Genomic DNA, 22,189 nt, shown 5'->3' with positions numbered 1-22,189 from the left:
TTTTTTGACAGCTCTGACTCATGAATCAGTTTTGTCTACCTGGTGATAGATGACATGGATGCTGACTGTTGTTTTCTGAAACAAATTTTAAACCACAGGTGCAACTGATGTGTAAAATGCAGTGAAATGCCTTGAGTTTATCTTCCTCGGTCCATTGACTGAAAAGGATGTAAACAGGGTGCTGTATGTTTTGACAGTTCTAGGCCACGAAGAAAACAAACAGTTTAGCTATGACATGAAAAGTTAAGTCCAAGTTTGACAATGGGCAAAATCTATGTCACTCCTTATTGGCTCTGTGATGTAATTGAACTCTGGCATGCCTGTTTATAGATTATGCAGGCCTTAGATTAGGACTACTGTTCTTGTGATGTTCCTCTACTCGTAAAGATTTAAAAAAAAAAAATAAAGTCCTCAATGTTAATTAAACCCGTAATATTGAAATCAGCAAACAAAAACAAATTATCAATAATTTCAGTGTTAAATATTTACTGTAGTCGAAAGAATGCTGTCTCCTGGATGGCAAAAAGTCTGTCTCTTTGGAGCAGAAGCCAGGGGTAGACTAGACAAGTTTTTACATTGGATACTTAGTTGGTGCTTGTGAGTTTCCAAAGATGTTGTGTGGGAGCTTCAGGCTATCTCCTAAAGGGAGGGCAGAAGCTCTTTGGGTCCAAAGTTTAAAGAAGGAGCAGTAGAATATGTTAACTTAAGCAGCCTCCATATGTAACTTGACATGTAATTGCTTTGCCTCCCATACAAGACATAAAATAATTACATTTCTTTAAATATGAAGTCACAACACGCCTGCTGGATCCATCTGGCTAGTTATTCAGCAAAGGTCGTGTTTGTCTGTTACAGCATGAATAGATCTTTGACTAGTTTGAAGAGGTTTTTAGTATCAACGGAATGTTCAAGCTCCATTATATTTGACCTTTGCTTTACATAATAGTGTCTGCTTCATATTTCTAAAAGAAGATGCACCAGAATTTACTTTGCCTTCCCACTAGATATTTATTGAGTTGGAGTTGTGTGCTTCAGTTTTAGTCCTTTCTGGAATGCAGGCCTTCCCTGTTCAATAAATTAGTATTGAAAATGCAAGATCTATTTCCAAACAAAGCAGACCCATAGCACTCTGGCTCAGTAGAAGAGAGGCAATCTCTCCTTTCCCAATATGTTAAGAAAAAGTAGTCAGAAGAGAATCAGGAGAATTTCTGATGGAAAAGTATGGTGCCATATGTTTCTTTAATTGTCCTAAGGTGTGAATTTGCCACTGACTTCTGGATAAAATAGCACAAAATCATTAAATGGCACAGAATATTTATCCTTTAGTCCTGCAACAGAGCCATTTAGTCCTTTTATTATAACCTCTTTCGGTGTTCAAGAATTGTTCCTTATATACATTCCTGCAAATAGTATTGTCTATTAGCATTTATGGTTCCCCCTTAGTTCCGTTTTAAAAGGGGAATGGAAAAAAGAGCATAACTCCTTTTCTACTGAAATGATTTATGAAGTATATCAGCAAAGTCATTCATCTCAAATGGTGTGGAATGTACTATGCCAGATACTTCTACATATGTGCAGAGAACTACTGCTGGAATATTGACAGTTAAATATGTGTAATTCTTTCTGATTTGTTACATGGTTTTGTTTTATGAATTTTCCCTTTCCCTTTTTCTTTAAAAAGATCATTTTTATGGTGGGACGAGGATACCTGTCTCCAGATCTCAGTAAAGTGCGAAGTAACTGTCCAAAAGCCATGAAGAGGCTAATGGCAGAGTGCTTGAAGAAGAAAAGAGATGAGCGACCCCTCTTTCCACAGGTAAAAAATGTCCCCATTTTGGATTGAGGTGGCAGGTAAAAAGTAGTCTGGTGGTTCTCATCCATTATTGGGCTCAGGACCCATTTGTAGACTTAGATGGCCTGCCGTGATCCAGTAAATAGCATTGGTGCTAAAAACATCTGGCTTATGAAATATTTCTTACCCACAATATATTTACTCCTGGAGGAATTCTGCGCCATTGCGCATGTGCATATTTCATGTGCTGTGCATATTTTTTGTGTGTGCAGAAAATAGCTTCTGCTGAAAAGTTGCTGCAGTTCCGCCTTCTGCTCACCAGAGGGCTCTGTGGCGCTAGACCACAGCAGCTGCTCCTGGCAAGCTCTAGCTATAATAGGGAAGAGAGCCTGCAATGCCTTCTTCACAGTGCCTGTCAGGCCAGGTCAGGAGACAGGAGATATGGGATGACAGACAGTGTGGGGTTGCTGGGGGGGTCACAGACAAGTGCTCATAAGAGCTAGTTGGGGAGGACAGACTGGGGAAGAGGCTGAATGGGAGTGAAGGTGCAGGGCCATAGGAGGAAGGGAGGTGCAGGGCCACAGGGGGCGCAGGGACACATGGAGATGGGGGGAGGGGGCTGGCTGAACTGGTGCAAGGACACATGGGCAGAAGGGGAAGGGGCGCAGAGCCACAGGGGGAAGGGGGATGTCTGAGTGGGGGCACAGAGACACATGGGCACAGGAGCAGATGTGCCTGACTGTATGGGAGAGGCTAGGGCAGGGGTTGGCAACTTGCAGCTACGGAGCCACATGAGGCTCTTTGGCTGCCCCCTTGCGGGCAGCCGTTTTTTGAGGGGATGCGAGGTGCAGGCTCTGGCCGGGAGGCGCTTACCACAGGCAGCTCCCGGCTGGCAGTGCAGCAGGGTTCAGCAGGCAGCCTGCCTGCCTGTCCTGGCCCCACGCCGCTCCCGAAAGTGGCTGGCTGCTGGCACGTCTCTGCATGCCCCTTGTGGGGAGGGGGCAGCGGGTCTCTGTGTGCTGCCCGCAAGCACCACCCCTGCAACTCCCATTGGCTGGTTCCTGGCCAATGGGAGCTGTGAGTACAGTGCTGGGGGTGGGGGCAGCACGCGGAGCCGCCGCCCCTCTGCCAGGGGCACGCAGAGATGTGCCAGCAGTGTTGTGGGGCCAGGGCAGGCAGGCAGCCTGCTGAGCGCTGCTGCGCTGTCGGCTGGGAGCAGCCTGTGGTAAGCGCCTCCCGGCCAGAGCCTGCACCTCACACCCCTCCCGCACCCCAACCCCTTGCCCCAGGTCAGAACCCCCTCCTGCACCCAAACTCCCTCCCAGACCCTGCACCCACTCCTTCACCCCAATCCCCTGGTTTATTATCAAGGAAGACTGGCACCCAGTAGAAGAGGTGGGAGGTTTGCATGAGGGGGATTCGGAGTCTGATACAAAACCAGGGTGAGGTTCTCATAAGCACATAATCCACCACAGCACAGGTGTAGTTATTGTGTCGTCTTGGGTATGCAATGTTCCTGGCACTCCATGATTCAGAAGGGCAGATACCACTCATCCCCCAGGGAGCACACATATTGTACAGTGACATTGCATTACTGTGACCCCCTGCCAGGATCCTGGCCTTATTCTGAGCCTCACTTGAGGGACTGTCACGTCTCTGCAGGCCCTGTAGCAAATGCATTTTAACAAACCCAAATCTGAATGCAAGTGTTTGCAGGAGAGATGGGTCCAAACTTAGTTGTATGTCAGTAACATCAGTAGGCCCCAACTGAGATCAGGTCCTCATTGTGCTAGGGATGCTGTACAAATGCAGGGGGTGTGCCTACATTGTAATCAGAAGCGTGATTGCAGCTCTGCTAGCTTTAATCTAGCTACCCTAGCTAAATATATCACTGAAGATGCAACAGCATGGACCCAGCATGGTTTAACACCACAGCTACATACCCAGGCTGTGGGCAGTCTGGTACAGTCCTCGCTGAAGCACCTAGATTCTAGTTGCATTAAAAGTATTGGTGAGTAGTAATAACTTTAATATGTTCAATTATTATTAGTTGATAAATTTTAACTCTATAAGTAGTCTTGCGTGTGATGCAGCTTTTGAAATATTTTGGTCAAAGACAAAAACCAAAAAATGGCTCCTCTTCTTTGAAAGGTTGCCAACCCCTGAGTGAGGGTCTGCATGGGGATGCTCCCTAACAGTCCCTCCTCTCTCTTCCATACTTTTCCCACCCATACCCAACAACCCTTCAAGTTCATACCCAGACTTCTTCCCAGCAATTACTTCCCTCTCCCTCAGCTCCTCCGTTACCCCTGACTCCCCCAAGCCTTTGCACTGCTTCTGAGGGGTGTGGGAAATACGGTTCTGTACTGTAGTTTAAATGAATTATTACTCAGAATTCTGTATTAATATGCCTTGTAAGGAATCTGTTTGTCAAAAAACATGTCCTGAATCTCTTTTGTTGTCTGTATTGTTACAGACATACTTGCTGACAGGTATTTTGAAATAAATGACCAAATATAATTGAAACTGGTGGGATTATATTGTGTTATTTTGACAAAATATGCAGAATTTTAAAATATTATGTGCAGAATTTTTATTTTTTTGGTGCAGAATCCCCCAGGAGTAATATAATATACACATTAATATCATAAGTACTAAATAAATGCATTGTGTATACCATAGTGATGACTCCTGTCTCAAAAGCTGGTTGGGTGTGGCTCCTTGCTCTGGGTATTGCGATCTCCAGGGTTGAGCCCTGATGGGGATCTGGCCAGGCCGAATTTGTGAGAGCGGCACTGTGGCTTGATGCATAGGGACACAGAACCACTCACTCAAATTTGGCCTGGCTCTTTCCCTGTCATCAGGATGGAAGGGTGGCTGGGCTAAACCCGATCATCACTGTGACTCCGTGCTCCAGGTCACAAAGCCCAGAACTGGGAGCCAACCCTAGCCACCCCACAGGACCAGAGCCACAGGAGCCGCTGCTGTGGGGTGAGTGTGAGGTGGGCTCTGTAACATCCTCCTTTCCCTCTGGCCTCCCACATGACTCTTTGATACATTGTTCAACCCAGTTTTGAGTAACAACTCATGGGTTAAGAAACCCCGGTCTAAGAAACACAGCTATAGTATGTACTTATTGACTGATTCAAGGTTCTCCCTTTAAACTGGGACATGAGTTCCAGCTGAAGATCGGACTAAGGCTACGTCTTCACTACCTGCCTGAATCGGCGGGTAGAAATCAATCTCTCGGGGATCGAATTATCGCGTTTTGACGCGACAGTCGATCCCCGAATCGACACTTGTACTCCACCAGCACAGGTAGGAGTAAGCGCCGTCGACGGGGGAGCCACGGAGGTCGATTTGCCGCCGTCCTCACAGCGGGGTAAGTCGGCTCGGATATGTCGAAATCAGCATAGCTGAATTTGCGTATCTTAAATCGACCCCCACCATCCCCCCGTAGTGAGGACGTAGCCTAAGTAAGATTGTAAAGTTTAGCACATAGTTGGCATGTATAGTTAGCAAAGTGCAAAGAAGGCACATTCACACAGCAAGTGGATGCTGCATTAACTTCTCAGTTTTAGTACTTACTATATATTCTCTGAAATTTTTAAATCTCTGAATTACCCCCAAAACACTATAAAGGGGAATTCCAAAACTTGACCTGCCAATCCCTCTATGAGTGAAAATAACTTTGGATTCTAAACATTTTTGGCTGTATTTTTTTTTTTTTTTTAAGTACATGAGTTCAACACTTAAAAAATATAAAAAGGTGAGTTCCCTCTGCAGGCTTTACAGTAGTGGTTTGAATCAAATTATTTTCCAAAGCTATGTTCGTTCCCGGTGACATCATTGATGCTGGTGCATAAACAAGGAGGTTAAAAAAAAATATTGTCACCTTCGTCAGACTCACTGAAGAAGAGACAGTATATTCCTTAAGGGAAAAAGTGATGCAATTTCTTCATAGATGTTTTTTTCAGTCTCCCCAGGAAGTATAACAAAAACTTGAGTGCAAAATGTTAAACTGTTTAAAAAGTGGTGGCTTAATTGACCTTGAGTCACTCATTGTTTGTAACTCTTCAGTGTTCTGCCTTTGGCTTTGGGGTGCTGTTGCCATTCTACAGCACCAGGTTTGATCTTCTCTTGTTTTCTGCTTCTTTTAGATTCTTGCCTCCATTGAGCTTCTGGCTCGGTCATTGCCAAAAATTCACCGCAGTGCATCTGAGCCCTCATTAAACCGGGCTGGCTTCCAGACGGAGGATTTTAGTCTGTATACTTGTGCTTCTCCAAAAACACCCATCCAGGCAGGGGGATACGGTGGGTTTCCAGTACACTGAAAAGGCGTTAAAAGCATGTGCCTGTGTGAGTGCTAGTCTGTTCCCATGTGTGCATGCACAAGTGTGCGTATGTTCTGAATTCCTACCTTCTGTTCTCTTTAGAGGTGCACTGAGGGAGTAAACACTCACGTGTTAGGAGTGTGGGCATTGTATGTTCCTGGCATGAAAACTGTTGCTGGAAATGGATGCCCTGGGAATTGCCAGCACAAAAGGATTAAAAGGTTATCTAAGAGAAAAGGGAAAAGTCACTTCAGACAAAACAAAAAAGCCTGTTTGGGTTACTGGGTCATACCTTGCATTTCCTTTGCTTTCTATGCCTTCTTTCCTTACTTTGCTGGTTGGGTTAGTTGTGGGTGTTGTCTTAATGTTTAAATAATCAAACTATATATTTTTTTCAATTGAATTGTCCATATCCATGAGCAACAGGTTTTAGCTTCTCAAATTAGTGGTGATATGTGAAGATGGCAAAAAGAGCTTAGCTTCAAAGCTGAGCACAGCCAAAAGTTGGTGTAGTCAGCAAAGATGAGCAAACACAACACAGATTGCAAAGGAAGGCTTCGGCAGTGTGTGACTTTTATTTTTAAATATATGGTTTAAAAGAGTACTGGTTGGAAAATATCTTTTACCAGAGAAGGTATCTGTTTTTTTGTCTAAATGGTCTGACCAGTTCTACTTTAAAACCTTTTACAAATCTCTCATATCATTGCAACGTAGAACAAACTTCAGATGTCTGGTGTTGCTTCTGAACAGCACATATATCATGAATAATCATCCCCGTATCCTCCAAATTAGAAGGAGCCTTATTTTAAGAAACTTGACGACTCTGGAGAACATAACCAAACATGCGTCTGCTATGCAATAATATGTTAACACCCATAATAGGAAAAACTTATTTTGTAGAAACAAAGCAGTAAACTTGAAAAGTTGTTTTCAGTGGGAAATCAATATTGTACCATGAATTTCAGTTTTAAAAAATGGTTTGCTATTATTTCACTACTTTATTTTAGTTAGTAATGTTGCCGAAGTAGCCTCTTTTCTGTGGGGAGAATTTTTTACTTTTGTATAGAAGCTACTGGGTTGACTGCAAGTACCTAGCAAGGCAAACTAGAAACCCTGCTAAGATCATAATGTCAGCTCACACCCGATTTTTCTATTTTTTTTGGATTATTCATCTGGAACAGGTAAATGACAGAGTAGTCCTATCTGTTTCATGTTACACTGACCTCTAGTGGCAGACGTTAAAACAGTAACATTTTCAATGTGCATTGTCATATTCCTGTCCTATTTGAACTGTGTTCTTGTATATTTTACAGTTCTTTTAAATATTAAGCTATTTACTGTGAACAGTTTCTCTCCACCAGAAACAAGATTTTGCTATTCTGGTTGGGCCTTCAAGGAAAGGAAAATATTTCCTAATGGCTTCTGGTTTATAATTCGTAGAGAAGTTTGCAGTGGTGCTGCCAGGATATCTTACTGTTAAATGTGGGGGAACAGAAAAAAGCTTTCCTGCATGCCAGACCCTGCTGTAGGAGTAGAGTGGCTAGCCATATGGTCACAGATCCTTGTGATGCAGTAGTTGGTAGCTGAGGGCTTGAAGAGGCGTGAGCAATTCCTACATTCCAGAGGCTGACAATAATCGCCTAGCCCCTCTAATAGTCACCCTGGTTCCTTTCTATCCACCTGCTGGAATAGTAACAGAACAAACCTCTTCCCCCCCCCCCCCATTTCGTAAGATAAGGAACTCCAATTGTAAATTGTGGTTTTATTAAGAGTTAGGTTTAGGATTAAAAGCTTTTATGTTTTTTAACATTTTTACCGTTGTTTTGTCAATGTTTGGGTATTTTTAGTTCATCATGGCAGACCTATCTTAAAACCAGAGTTTAAAAGGTTTTTTTTTCTCTTGCCCATGAAATTCCCTACTTCAGAGAGTCAAGAAAAGTGCCTCTTATGCTTTGGGAAAGGGCACTCAGCTGAAGGTTACAATGCCTCGCCAGAGCAAGTAGTATGGCTGCTATGCCTCTCTTGCTGTCAAAACAAGATATGATGCAGAATCCCAGGCCGAAAGGGCTTATCCTCTCCTGGGTTCGTCCTCTTGTACAATTATCCTGCAAGGAACCGTCAAAATGGTTTCCCTCAGCTAAGGGTGCAGAGTAAGCAGACTCAAGAGGCCTCTTGATAAGAAAAAAGGTGCTCTGACAAGGATCCCACAGTCAGATTTTTTTCTGCTTCCCTGGATCTCGGAGAAAAGTAGAACTTGTTTGGATCTGGGCCAGCTGGATCAGTCATCCACATCGGGGCACCCTTCCATGTCATCTAAGTACCAGGAGCCAATAACCTTTGAAGGCTCTAGTGGTGGGGCTGTCAGAGAACACAGAGCCATCATCACTGCCCAGCCCCAGCTTACTCCCTCTTACAGTCGGTCAGATCTGGTCAACCTATTCTTGGGAGCAGTCTTCCCCTCAGTGTGTACAGATGAGCCTTTGATGCTGTGGAAACCACAGTTCTGGAAAAACCCAGTATCATACTCAGATATATGGGGCCCACGTTTCCTGCTATGTCTAAGCTGAGTGCAGTGGACTTCTTGGAACCAAAAAAAAAAAAGGGTTACTTGCCATTCTGCTGCAGGTCCACCTCAAGGGGAGCCCTGTATGGGCACAGGAACATCCTTGGAGCCTCAGGTGTCAGGTTGGGAAGCTCCAAAGTTTAAATCTTACCCAGACTTCCCTCCTGAACACACTTTGGGGATTTTTACCCTATGGTCTTCCACCACCTGTGTCAGAGGTCTCTTCAGCGAGGAGTGGTAACAAAAGACCATGGTTTCCTACTCTCCCAAAAAATCTCCTGAGAAGGTCAAGGATTTAGCAGGGATCCTTCTGCCATCTCCACCTGAATTCACTAATTTTCCTCATACGAAATCAAGTCCTCAGAAATATAACTGTCTACCTCATCCTCTGATGAGACCGTCTTAACTGCTTCCTCCTCTCCTCCAAGTAATAGCAGGGCCTTCTGTGATTCCCATCACCTATCCTGGACCTATGCAAAGAGAGAGAGAGGGGAAAAAAAGCTCCAGAAAGTCTAATTTTGCATGGTTTCTTTGGGGTGAACCCAGTCCCTATTCTCAATCCCCAGGATTGAGTATGGGTCCTTATCCTTTCAAGATGCCTACTTCTTTATCTTTTTAGGGCAAAAGTACAGTGACTACCTTAAGTTTATGGGAGAAAACAACCTGTACAAGGTAGCAGCCTGCAGGATATTCACCAAGTAACTAGTAGTGACTACAGCTCATCTGTGTTGACAAGATTTACAGGTGTATCTGTATCTGGATAACTGGTTCATTAGAGCCCAGTCTTACTGTCAAATAGTTTATTCCCAGTGAGACTTGCTCCTTCTTCAGATCTCTTGGTCTGAGACTAAACAAAGTGAAATCAAACTTGGTCCCCGGGCAGGCTCTAATCTTCATAGAGGCCCACCCTAAATTCTACAAGAGTTCTAGCTTGCCTATCCCAGTCAGTCAGCCTAGCCATGTCCATGCTAGATGGTCCTGTGAGATTTTATCTGTATGCATGAGGCCTGATGGAGACCTGCACCTATGTCAGCCCCCTTTGCAAGTATATAAATGTGACCCAGGTAGAGGTAGCTGCAGCTGGTGTAGAAATATTTTCATCTCGGTGGATCAGATACTCACTACTGCTGTGGATACTGCCAGTGTGCATCTCGAAGGCCAGGGGATGCCCTTCTCTTAGCTTGCTTCTCAGACAGTGTTGCGTCAAATCTGGGTTAAGGAGCACATTGAGGATCTGGGAGCTGTGAATAGTCTTTGGAAACCTCAAGAGTCCAGAGTCCACATACATTTGCTAGAGCTGAAGATCCATAAGTTGGATCGCAAATCCTTTCTCCCAGAGATGAGGAGCAGCTAGTACAGACCATATGAATGTGATTTATTATATGGACATACATGGGAGAACTTGGTTGCCTCTTATTAGAGCAGTTTTTGGAAATTGTGCATTTGAAACAAAGTGGGTCCATCTGCTCTGCACCTAACAAGTATGAAAATGCCTTAGCCAACTACTTGAGACAAATGGGGACCATCATAAGTGGTCATTCAAATAATCTATGGCATTTGGAAATTGAGTTGTTTGCTGAAAGTCAAAACAAGTGTCAGATGTTCTGATTGAGAGAAGGCAGAAATCCAAAAATCAGATATTTTTCTTACGTGCTGAGGGGAAAATTCTCTTACTTGTTTCCTCTCGCATCCAGAGCATTGCATAAGGTTCAGCATGACAGAACCAGACTGACCCTATTCACGCTGGGCTGGGCACAGCAGACTTGTTCTCAGAGTTTATGGCACTGTCTGAAGATCATCCATTCAGTCTTCCTCAGAGTCCAGATCTCTTGTCCCAGCAGAACAGCTGGCTAGTGAACATCTCAAGTTACTTCATATGACAGCATGTTTGGTGGGTTTCAAGAACCAGAGGTCTGTGCTTGTCAAGTCAGTCATTCTACAGATAGAGGTTGGGGGGTTAGGGGTATAGATCGGCTGAGGCAAGGTTTTTATATCCTCAGCATATGAAATGTTGGGATAAGGGAATTTGCTCTTAACTGCCAACTACTGCTCAACAGAGTTCTGTGGCCGTATGGCTGGACACATGACTCTCGCAGCATGGCTGTGTGGAGCCAATTCACTTGCAGAACAAGAGCTTTTGTTGGCAAGTAGACTTTTTTTTTTTAATATATGTAGTCTTATCAAATTTTAGAAGAAAATTACCTTGATTATGTACCACTACAGGGCCAGCATGTTATCTGCACTAAATTTGGCAACCATTCAGTTAAGATTTATTATCTGAGATCAGGCTAGCACCTGAATGTTAATAAGGATAGACTAAAATCCGCTTGTTATAAATGTCACTTTACTAAGATGTAGATGTAGACAGACTGAAAAATGACTGACAATATTGACCTGTTTGCATCTTCTATGCATCATATCAGTCACTAGTTGAAATACTTTGACCTCCTAGCTCTGTTCTCCTGCCCATTCATATTAGTAGTTCATCTTCCATCTTCTGAAGTCCCTTAGCAACAATTAAAAACTGAACTATTAGCTGAAACAGGCACAAGATGAGTAAAGAGGGAGCAATCTCTTGTTTATAAATTAATCTTTAATCAGCTGTTTAGGAAAGTAGACTGAAAAGCAAATTAAATAGAACGTGTTTAGACAGTTTGGCCTGTTAACCTCAAAGAGGCAATATTGTAACCTTTTGTCTTTTTTCCCTTTCAAAAAAAGTACAAAAACACGAGGTCATGAGTTTTACTAAAAGGCCTGGTCCCCACTAAGCCCCCACTTCGGACTAAGGTAAGTACCTTAGTCCGAACTTACCGCGGGTCCAGACGCGGCAGGAAAGCTCCCCCGTCGATGCCGCATACTCCTCTCGGCGAGCTGGAGTACCGGCGTCGACGGCGAGCACTTCCGGGATCGATCCCAGAACATCGATTTCCTGCCGCCAGACCCTCCGGTAAGTGAAGACGTACCCAAAGATGTTGTATATATGCCAGAGAGAGGCAAGGATAACATTAAATATATTGAGTGTTTGAGAGCAAGGGTTTCATCTGTTGTTAGGTTAAATGAGTATTAACACAGTAAACTGACCACGTGGATAAAACACTTAATTTAACAGGATTATCTTTCAGTTACATGCAATAGAGTACTTGAGCTGTCAGAGGGCATACTTTTACTTGCAAGTTGCATGTGTGTGACTTTCGCATATTATAGGGACGCTAAACCTGTTCAAGCCCCAAATTTGACTAATTTTAAAATGGTGAGACATTCTCCAGACAGTTCTCTTCCTGTGCTCCCTCCACCCCATACCTTAAATCAACAACTGTGATGCTGGAAGATTTAAAGTGAGGAAAATGAACATTGCTTTGGTATAATGTCCCTACTGCTGCTCTCAGGATGAAATTCATCCTTGTGCAGAGGGCTAGTGCAAGGCTTATTATGCACTCTTCACATCCCAGTTAAGCCTTCAAATAAAGCTTAAATGTGGCTTAAGCAGTGCAGTGAACTTGGGCTGGCCCCTCTGCTCCTGGATAAATTTCATCCTCCAAGCTTATCACTATTCTGGTGTTCTCTTTAATGCTGATTCCCAGAAAGATATAAACAAATAGAAGTTGTATTGGATTTTTGCCAAATGAAGGATGACAAAAGTGCTACTGAAGGAATTATGTTTGAGCTTGCAAAAGGATAGTCTGGAAAAAGCTAAACATTGTGAAATGCTTTTTGCATTGTTACTACTTAAAAATAACCCCACCAATAAACAAGATACACATGGTTCTGTAGTTTACAATATGCCCACTTCTTTATCCCAGTCCCCCTTATTTAGAGATCTTAGAAGCACTCCCTCACTCACTTCCCATGACACTCTCCTTCTAGTCAAGACCTTTGATTAGTTTCCCCAACTCCGACTCCCTTGTGTGCTCCTATGTCCTTAGGGAGTACCTCAGTGCATGCAATTCTGTATGAGTTATTTCTAAGAGTACTCTCTGCGCACGTTCTCCTCACATGGAGAATTTTGTTCACTCTCCTTGGTTCCTTCCTTTGTAAAGCAGGCTGTTCTACACGTTTTGAGGAACTGAGTTTCATTTTGAATTGAATTAATGTAATTCTTTTTAAATGCTACTTGTGAATATATTTCTGATTTTTTTCCCCCCGTATTCAGGGTATACATGTAAGACAATACTTGTACTTATTTTTCTTTAGACTATTTGGGCTGTTTTTCTGAAGGTGGAAGGATACCAAGATAGGGAGCAGTTGTTTGATTGGAACAGTGTACAGAATACCTTTGCTGAGCAAAACAAAGACTGTTCTGTGCATTTATCAATCATCCACTATTGGAAAAGGATTCTGAAGGTTCCTATGGACAGGTATCCTCTTGCAGGAGAGTGGCATAACTTGTCCTACCATCAGTGTGTGAACCCAGTAATGGAGACTGTAGACCAGTTTCTTTTCCTCACATTCAGTCCCCTCTAGTTAAGCACATATAGAGATCCTCCATGAAAAGCCTGCCAAAGTACAATTTATTGGTAGGGAGGAAAGGAAAGTCTTTTGGCTAAAGCACAGAATCTGGGGGCAAGAGGCTTTTGTTTTATTCTAGGCTTTGCTACAGGCTTCCTGTGGTGATCTTGGGCAACAATCTTAATCTCTGTGCCACGGCTTCATTTCTGTGAAGTGGGGATATGGATCTACCGCTCAGGGTGTTGAGGCTTAATTAAATGTGTATGTGAAGGCACTGTATAGAAGTATTATTTATTGTTAAATAATTCTAAAATGGCCATTAGGGTTGTTTCAGACTCAGGCTAGGCACCCATTGTTGTGCTTCCTGTCCTTGGTGAGTGAATGTACTTCCACCACTCTGCTTTCTGGCCCAGGAGTGAATGGATGAGCTCACATCTCAGGTTCCCATCCCACTAGATTGCTGCATTGATCTATAAACAGTTTCTGATGTACTTTAGTATTGGGTTTAATAATCAAATGGACTTTAATGCGTAACACTTAAAGACTCATGTGTAAGCACAGTAATTCTTTTGATTATTAAACCAGTTTTCAAGCAAGATAAAACTGGTTTACAGGATGACAAACTGCCATTATTACAAATGTCACTTTTCAGCAAGTGGTACGCACCTGACAGTAGGAAGCTTAGAAATGAAATTCTAAGGCAGCATTTTATTTTAAAACTCATGATGAAAAAGATTTCTTCCTGTGAATGTTCAGACCTCTGCCCTGAGCAAAATGGGCCTGGCTTGCTTTTAAGAAATCTTACTTCAATGAAGTATGCTGTGAGTATACTTGATGTTCTGTCACTACAAGTATGATCTTTCTGTGCCTTAATTTTAACTGTTGCATTTTTTTTAACATCTGACATATTCAGCCTAGTGTTCAACTAGACTGCAGAAATCTCTGTCCAGCTGATAATTGAGATCACCTTTTTAAACCAAGATCTTGTCCTCCCTCTTGTCCTCCCTCTACAGGAGAATTTGCAGCGTTCAAGTAGCCACAGCACCATGGCAGCACCTACTCTATTATTTAAGTCTTGTGTTCCTACAGTTTCTTAACATCAAAACTCTGTTCTGCTCCTCAAAACCTAAAGCAATTTAGGAAAAGATATCCGTAAGCTTAGAGCGGAGCAGAATGGAACTGCTGGTCCAACACAAGGGTGGGGGGGAATAATCTTTTTAGGAACCAGAATTCTCTGCTGCCAGTGTTTCTCCTTCAACACAAAACACCACGTGTATTCAGAGACCCGCAGTGGCTGCCTGTACCGTTGTCATCATTCCCAGGAGAGAGGAGAGGGCACGCGTGTTTTGACTTTGGTGCTCAGGCATAAGGGGATGGAACTGCTGCAGCAACTTAGGAGACTTGCTTTGGATGTCTGCCAGTTGGCTTTCTCCCTCTAACAACGAATCATCAGAGGCTGAACATCTGATGAGAGTGCTAATCAAAAGAATCATCTTCTGTTCTGATTTATTTTTTTCCTGGCATGCTTACTGATTTATGGGTCAAAATGCAGTATCCCCTTTTCATTTAAATGCAAATATCAAACATTTCAATCGATCTATGTCATTGACTTTTATCCCAGTCATATTTGATACTTTGAGGGGTGGCAGATGGCTTCGGGAGAAGTTAATTTGGCGGAAAAGGGGATGCTGCACCATTTTTCAAATTTACTTTTCACTTATCCAAAAACTACCCTTTTCTTGTTTCTAATACTTTCTGGTGTGCTCAGACAGGGCATCTTTCAGAAGGGTTGGGAAGCTCCTCTCGTTGGTCCAGCAACAAACTAAAGTTAACAAAAAAAAATGTAGGAAGTTCTCAAAATATTTTTTGTATCATCTAATTCAATGTATTTTTGAGAAATGCGATAATGGCATCTGAAGTCTGTAAAACTGCTCATACAGACTCTGGAATGGTGTATGTACCTATTTTAAAAGTTTTATTTTAAATGAGGGTGCAGGTTAATGCCAGGTACCTTACCAATGTATAAGGTTTTCATAAACAGGAAAAAATAGTTCTCAGGTTGAATTGGAAAAAAAAAATACAAAAGTGCCCCCCTCCCCTGAACTAGACATTCTGCAAATTGTGTTTTGGTACTTAGAGAGCTTTTTTAAAAGGATTTTTATCCTGTTAACTCAGTGTTCTCTGATAAGTGGGTGTGTAAATGTGGAGCATCTTGTCCCAATGGCAAGGTGTTAGATTTAGAAAACAATCAATTACTACAAAAAACGGTACTTGCTGGATCCACGCTGACCTTTTCTCCTCTCATTGGTTCCCTCTGTTTGATTCTCTTGTTCCCATCCCTCCATTTTCCCCTTTTCCACAGTTTGCAAACTAGGATAAAGGTGGCAGTATCCACATTAAGTTTCCCTTGTTTCCCTGCCCTCCAAGCCCAGTTCTCAAATGGTTGGTAGCTTTGTGACAAGCTACCAAATCAGAAGACAAATTCATGAAGTTCAGCACAGTGTTTACCTCTAGTAGAATATCTTGTGATGTGATCTGTTTGCAGAATTCTCCGATATGTGGTATTAAACGTAAAATATTTGTACAGAGGCAAGTCAGACCATAGTAGAAAGAAATTCAAGCTCACACGGAAGTCTTCAGAGTTCGATTAATATCTGCCCTATCCCACTCTACATGAGGCAGGAGAATTTACGCCACTAATTGGCAGCACTATTCTTAGGTGAATAAAATCATGTGACGCATGTAAAGGAGTTAAATGTGTACATACGCACATGGCGTTGGCTGAACACATTGTTTCTGCCTCACTAGGTGAGCGGGGACCTTTACTGTGTACAGAAGGGTGCCCCTGGAGATCTAGGTAGCCTGTTATGTTTGTCAATTATTATTTACTGTGGTTAAGGGGTCCTGATTAATTTGAAGTGAAATATAATTGAAATACTGTGTATTCATGTTAATTCCACAAACATTAGCCAGACAGCAATAGAGAGTGACGTGAAGTTACTACAAGGATGAAGCAATTCATGTTGCTACATGAATAGAATTGATTTTATGTACAGGATGCATTTTAACGAACAAGCACAACTTTTTTCTTCTCTGCTGTGGGTCTTCAGCTGCTATTAGGTTTTTTCCTTCCTGAAATGGGCAGGAATTAAAATAATCAGTAGCAGTGTCTACTGTACTTTTCCAGTGTGGAGAAGCAAGCAAAGTGAGCAGTAGTGCACAGTCAGGTGAAGTCACCATGCACCATGTTAGTGTAATGGCAGTATACAGTGCTGTCTGAGGCAGGTGACAGACCAAGGTGGAGAAAGCTAGGAACCAAGTTGTCAGCAACAGTTGAGAATTTTTACAAATATTAACTCCAAGAGAGCGAAGTCATTACTGTATCAATGTTTTCCCCTCAACCTTTTTTTTTATTATTATTATTTTTTGGCCTGTGATGTAGCTTGTAAATGTAGGGCACACTGAAAATTACATATGCTCCTAAAGAAAGGTATAGCCTAAGTATGTATTGCTAGGTTAAGAATTATCATTTCAACGTACTGGATGAAAATCCTAGTTTCCTTCTATATTTTTTTGCTGGCAGAGAAGTATTTGTTAAAATAAAACAGTAAGGAATGATTTTTATCCTTATTTTAAATGAATTTATTTTGTAATCCTTCATTACCTGTTAGTCTACAATATGCTTCTTGAGCCCACAGGAAAAGCACAAGGAAAATTGCTATCCTTGTCCATGCAAAGCACTTTATAAGTAACACATGGTCTTTGATTTCCCCCGCCCCCTGAAAAACATGTATGTTGTTTGACTGTTGTTTAGTTAAGTCTTTCAGGTTTCATTTCTATTATCTTCAAAGTTTTTTTCTCTTAAAGTACCTGTAATGCTTTATGTTTGTGTCCAGCTTTCTATCTGTATAAAGACCACCTTAATCCTCATGCAAAACTTTGGGAAAATTTGGTTTGTAAATAATTGTTTTTCTTCATTTCTTTTTCTTCAGAAATTACTAAGGACGTTTTGCATGAAAATAGGATCAGTTTTAAAGGTGCCTTGCAGGTGTTTGGTAAACAGTGAGACAGTAGCAGGGACATGTATTGAAAGCCCCAGATAGCAAGGGGGTGAAGAAAACAATGAACTCTTTTAAAAAAAATAAAATAAAATTCAGGCTCTCTGTTCACACCATACAGCTTCAGCTCATCTGTGATTTCCCCAGCTCAGTACACTAGGGCATAAACCCACATGCTGGGTTTGGTAATTTTATTAAATATTTTTATACTTGTTGGAATATAAAATTATCTAGGCACTTATACTGCTTTAAGATCCAACATATCTGAGCAGCTAATAAACCTTTTCAAAACCACCACTTGAGCACCCATAGCCCAACTCCATGGAGTACATTAGCTGTGAAACACCCCTTCTTCCCCCATATACAGAAATTAGAAAATACCTGTCCTATCATCTAGTCCCATCTCCCTGTCAATGCAGGATTCTTCCCACAGTATATTGTCTGGGGCATCATGGTGGCATTGAAGTCAAACAGAGTGAATGTAGGAGCCTGATTATTTTTAAGGTAACAGTATCAGTTAAATGCTGAATGTCTCTATATTCGACATAGTCCCGCCATTCTCACTTTTCACAAAACATTTGCAGGTCACTGAGTTAATCTGTTCCTGCTTGCTTTATTCCTTACCTGAAATCATCCTTTCTCACAATTGAGTTCTTTGGCAATTACTGATAATACATATTATTTTGGGTCAAATTCTGCCATCATATTTTTGTGGCTTCTACTTAAGTCAGTATATGTGCTCTTTAGAGGACATTTGGCCTACTATGACATAAAGTGAATAAACAGAAGCGTGAACTGTTAACAAAGATCACATCTTTATGCAAATGTCCAGCAGTAAAAACATACTGAAGAATTGCCTCTATAGTTATATTGTGCTGTCTATGTACACGGTGCTTTACTGAACACTTTGAAGACAAGGTCCATTCCCCAAAGACACGATGATCTAATATCAGTTGAGGCATCGGTAGTTCTTGAAGGTATCTGTGTAGTGGAGGGCCGAATTAAGAGCTGAAGTGTGCAAACATTTCACACCTTTCCAGCCTGCAGGTTTTTATGGAATATATTCCCTTCTTGACTGTGAGTGCAGCATGTGTAGCACAAACTATTCAGAGTACTGTAGACAAGTATCTTTCCGTCCATTGAAACAATGTCACCAGGACGTAATATGATAGTCTAACCTTTTAGGTACATTCGAGATTCAGGTGAAAACCAGTTGCAGGACTGTCATGGCATCACTTCGAAAATACTGGATGTTTTGTCTCTCAATGGTTTGGCTTTTATTTTCTTTATAGATACTAGTTTATCTCACACACACACACATTTTCTTTATAGATGCAAGTTTATCTCTCGCTTTCTCTCTCTCTCTCACACACACACACACACACACACACACTTTCTTTATACATACAAGTTTCTCTCTCTCTCTCACTCACACACACACACACACACACAACCTTTTTTGGCTGCTTTATTATTTCTTATTTGGTAAATCAATGCATCAAAAACAGGTGTTGAGACAATTGGAGTACAAACATTTTGTTTGTCTTTAGGTTTTAAAGATGCTAATATAGAAGCTAGTCAGCACCATGAAAGCAGTGAATAGTAATAGTCTTAAGTGTGTGTGTGTGGGATGAAGGGGCAGTTTCTCAAAAATAGCAGGATGGGGATGCTGATGTGAACAAACCGAAGAAGTGAAAGTTAGTAATATTTATATAGAAAAGATGTCCAGAAACTCTCTTAAATGGTATACATGAGGCTTCCCAAAAGTTACCTTTGCAATTTGCCAAATGATCTTGTGCCTTCATGACTTAAAACAACAATATATATATATTAGGTGCTTTGTAACTAGAGCAGTGGCTTTGGTTTAATTCCAATGCAGTGTCTTCATATTTCGATGCAAATATGGACCTTTCACAAAAGTTAGCAGTTTTTGAGTTTGTAAATGTAAGCAAAAGCTATATGGAGGTGATGGGGAGGGGAGAATTTACAGAAATATCTGGTGTTTGTATCCAAAATGAAGTGTATACAAGACATGTGCATGTCTGAGAAAATCTGCAACATGAAGCTACTCTGCAGAAAATAAAATGAGTTGCATTTAAAAAAAAATTAAGACTTTTTGATGCCTCCAAAAATCAAGCATCTTGTTATGGAAATGTAATATAAAGTTCTTAGGAGAGAGAAAGTCAGAATATCCAGAGCAGTGTATGAAAAGTGAGATCTAGAATAGAAGGCTGATTGTCAGTACTGATAAGCCATGAACATCATGGTAATTTCCTGGTCCGGGGTTATGTTGTTTAATGGAATATCAGCAGGTTTCTTTAGTTCTTCCTCAGGCCTCATATTGATACACTGCTAAACCTCTACAACCCCAGCCACTGTTTAATGATCATATATCCTGTAATCACATGTTTACCTTGGGAGATGATGAGTATATTATCAGTTTAGGGGCAAAAGATATGTTTGGATTTGATGTGTTCATATTTCAAACTTATCTTCGCTCCTGGCAGTACTTTAATACGAGTGTCATATTTCATCTGTATGTCCATAAGGAAAAGAGAATGGTCTTTGTTCTTAATGTTTTTCAAGTCCTTTCCCTGCCTTTGTTGTTGGTGGAGGACTTTGGATATAATTCTGTGTTATATAAATCAGTGCAATTAAATGCACAATTATTACAGAATATTAGACTTCTATTAACCCCTTTTTAGTTCCTTTTATAAATCAGGGTGTAATGTTTTTTAAATGTTTTACTTAAATGCCCAGGAAATATCTGGAACTTTTCTCCCTCTTCCAACCCACGCACTGAAAAAAACAACTATTTCCCTATTTTGTGAAGGGGAGAGGGTAACGTTGGGGAACTTTTCAACTGCCTAAGCATTTGTTTTAGTATGTCATAGCAACAGTATGGTCAACCCATCCAGATGCCCTAATAGCCTACATGTACTATCCAGTCTTTCTGTCTGGCTTATCATATCTGCAGTAATTGTAATTTAGAATAAGCCTGTATGTCATTTACTTCTGAATTAGTAAAACACAAAGCCAAGATTGTTGTTTGAGTTTTAAATAATAGTTTGTTTTGACAGATATCATTTCATTTGGGTGCTCACCCTGCTTGAACTCAATTTATTTGTTTTGTGTGTTTGGAAGTTCAGTAAAATGTTAAGACATGACGAGCAATGAACCCTATCTGGGCACAGATGTTGGGGGGATAGGGGTAAAATGGACCAAACTGGGATGGTGGGTAGTTTGGGGATAGTGGGGGTTATGGGGGTGGGTATAATTTAAATAACTTTGTCTAAAATAAAATGTAAGTGCAATAAATGTGCTTTTTATTCAAAGCTGTGAACTGTTTAAAAAAAAGACATGCACATCATTCCTTCCTGAGCCTTGTTTTTCCTCCATTTCTCCCCAAATGACTGAAACCTGGCAGTGGCCAACCTGCATGTCTTATCTAGTATCATGATTTAATATGTGCTTATCTAAACCATGCCATTAAAAAAAAATATATATATATATATCTCCATCCATCCCCCTTGGTAGGACTAACAAGGCAAATCCTGCCCCTACTTCTGCACCCCTGGAGCCTCCTTATAGTGCCAGTTTGCTATGCTTCACTTGGAAGGGCAGGCTGTGAACATCCCGTGAGGTTGGAGCACTGGCAGGGGCCCTGAGGATCTGCTGTGTCCCTCCTCTTCAGAGGGGTACAGAGCCTACTCCAGCCATTGGAGTAGCCTCTTGAAGTAGGAAGATTCCTTCCTCTGCATATGACTGGCACTTGTTCTGGCTATGGGCCCCAGTGCAGGGCAGAGGATTTTTTTCCCTAAGCAATTAGGAAGAGGGCCAGCAACTTCCTGCTCAGGTCCTCTATATTCCTTTTGTCAAAACAATCATGCAGGCTGGCCCCTGTTTTCTCCTATTACTCCACCTTGTTTTGAAGGAATAGTTATACATATTTTTAATCACTTGTGTGGTACTTGCACAGTCTCTCCCTTCCTCACTCAAGATCATGCCGCTTTCCCTAAGTTAGGAAAGGTGCAGTGGTCTTTTCTCCACAATGTTTCATTAAAAAGTTCATGAAAGCGTAGCACTCACTAGTTGGACCCTATGGGGAAAAGCAAGGATGGCTTTTTAAAAAAAAAAAAATTATAAAGATGTTGCCCCATAATATCTTGTTTATGAGCAACAAAATACTCTAATAAGGAGAGGAAAGGGAAATCATATATAGATTTGATTTTTTTACTTAGTGCAATGAAATGTACATCCCACAGTTTGAACTCTGTGCTAACTAACACAACATTCCTTTAAGCTGTATTTTTTACCACCAGAAGTTTTGTGAGGGTCCGAGTCTTCACTGTAGAAGGTCCAATCTGGTTACTCAAGAAAACAACTGTGTTAGTAGATTTCTATAGCTGCTTTTAAAAACTACAATGGAGTAATTGTTTTAAAACTTGTATTTATTTTTTAACTCATAAGAAAATGTTTATTTTCAGTTTTCTGTTACACAGACCATGGCAACTCCCATTCTTTCCCTTCCCAATGTCCCACAGTAATTGCTAATAAAAATTATTTTTCTTGCTTGTTTCCCTCCCCTCTTCTTTTGTTACCCCTTCCTGCTCAAGCCCCTTCATTTGTACTTTGAAGTTTTTTCTCATGTAAATTTGTACAATGGGAAATATTGTCCAGTTTGGTTAGAGAGCATGGAGACTTAAAGAAAACATTAAAAATTTGATAGCTGAAATTGATTGAAGAAAACTTTGTGTAAAGTTATTTAAAGAACTCTGTATTATATAAAAGGCAAAAAGTTCTATGTACTTGATGTGAATATGAGATTACTGCTATAATAAAGATTGACTGCATGGAGAAACATCTGAGATGAGATTTATTTTTAAGGGTCCAGTCTACAAGACATTGTCCCAGATGTGTTTTAACAAGCATAGTTTTGTTATTGTGACAGCTCTGAAGTTTGATAATCAGCTCATAAGAGTGGGAGTCAGCCCTT

The 22,189-nt window shown here is 41.3% G+C and overlaps 1 protein-coding gene across 3 annotated transcripts in view; it reads left to right on the top strand.

Moving 5' to 3' along the window:
• BRAF (B-Raf proto-oncogene, serine/threonine kinase) overlaps positions 1-22,054 on the top strand; it is a 130,493-nt gene extending 108,439 nt beyond the window's left edge. For all 3 annotated transcript variants that reach the window (XM_005296375.5, XM_005296376.5, XM_042851830.2), the window contains 3 exons: positions 1,682-1,816; positions 5,953-6,106; positions 14,149-22,054. In XM_005296375.5, coding sequence (XP_005296432.1) covers positions 1,682-1,816; positions 5,953-6,106; positions 14,149-14,171 — 312 coding nt within the window. In that variant the 3' untranslated portion in view covers positions 14,172-22,054. The remainder of the gene's footprint in view (positions 1-1,681; positions 1,817-5,952; positions 6,107-14,148) is intronic.
• The last annotated feature ends 135 nt before the right edge of the window (positions 22,055-22,189 follow it).

This window comes from Chrysemys picta, chromosome 1 (assembly GCF_011386835.1).
Source record: "Chrysemys picta bellii isolate R12L10 chromosome 1, ASM1138683v2, whole genome shotgun sequence".
Lineage (NCBI taxonomy): Eukaryota > Metazoa > Chordata > Testudines > Emydidae > Chrysemys > Chrysemys picta.
This window is presented reverse-complemented; position numbering and strand designations above follow the sequence as displayed.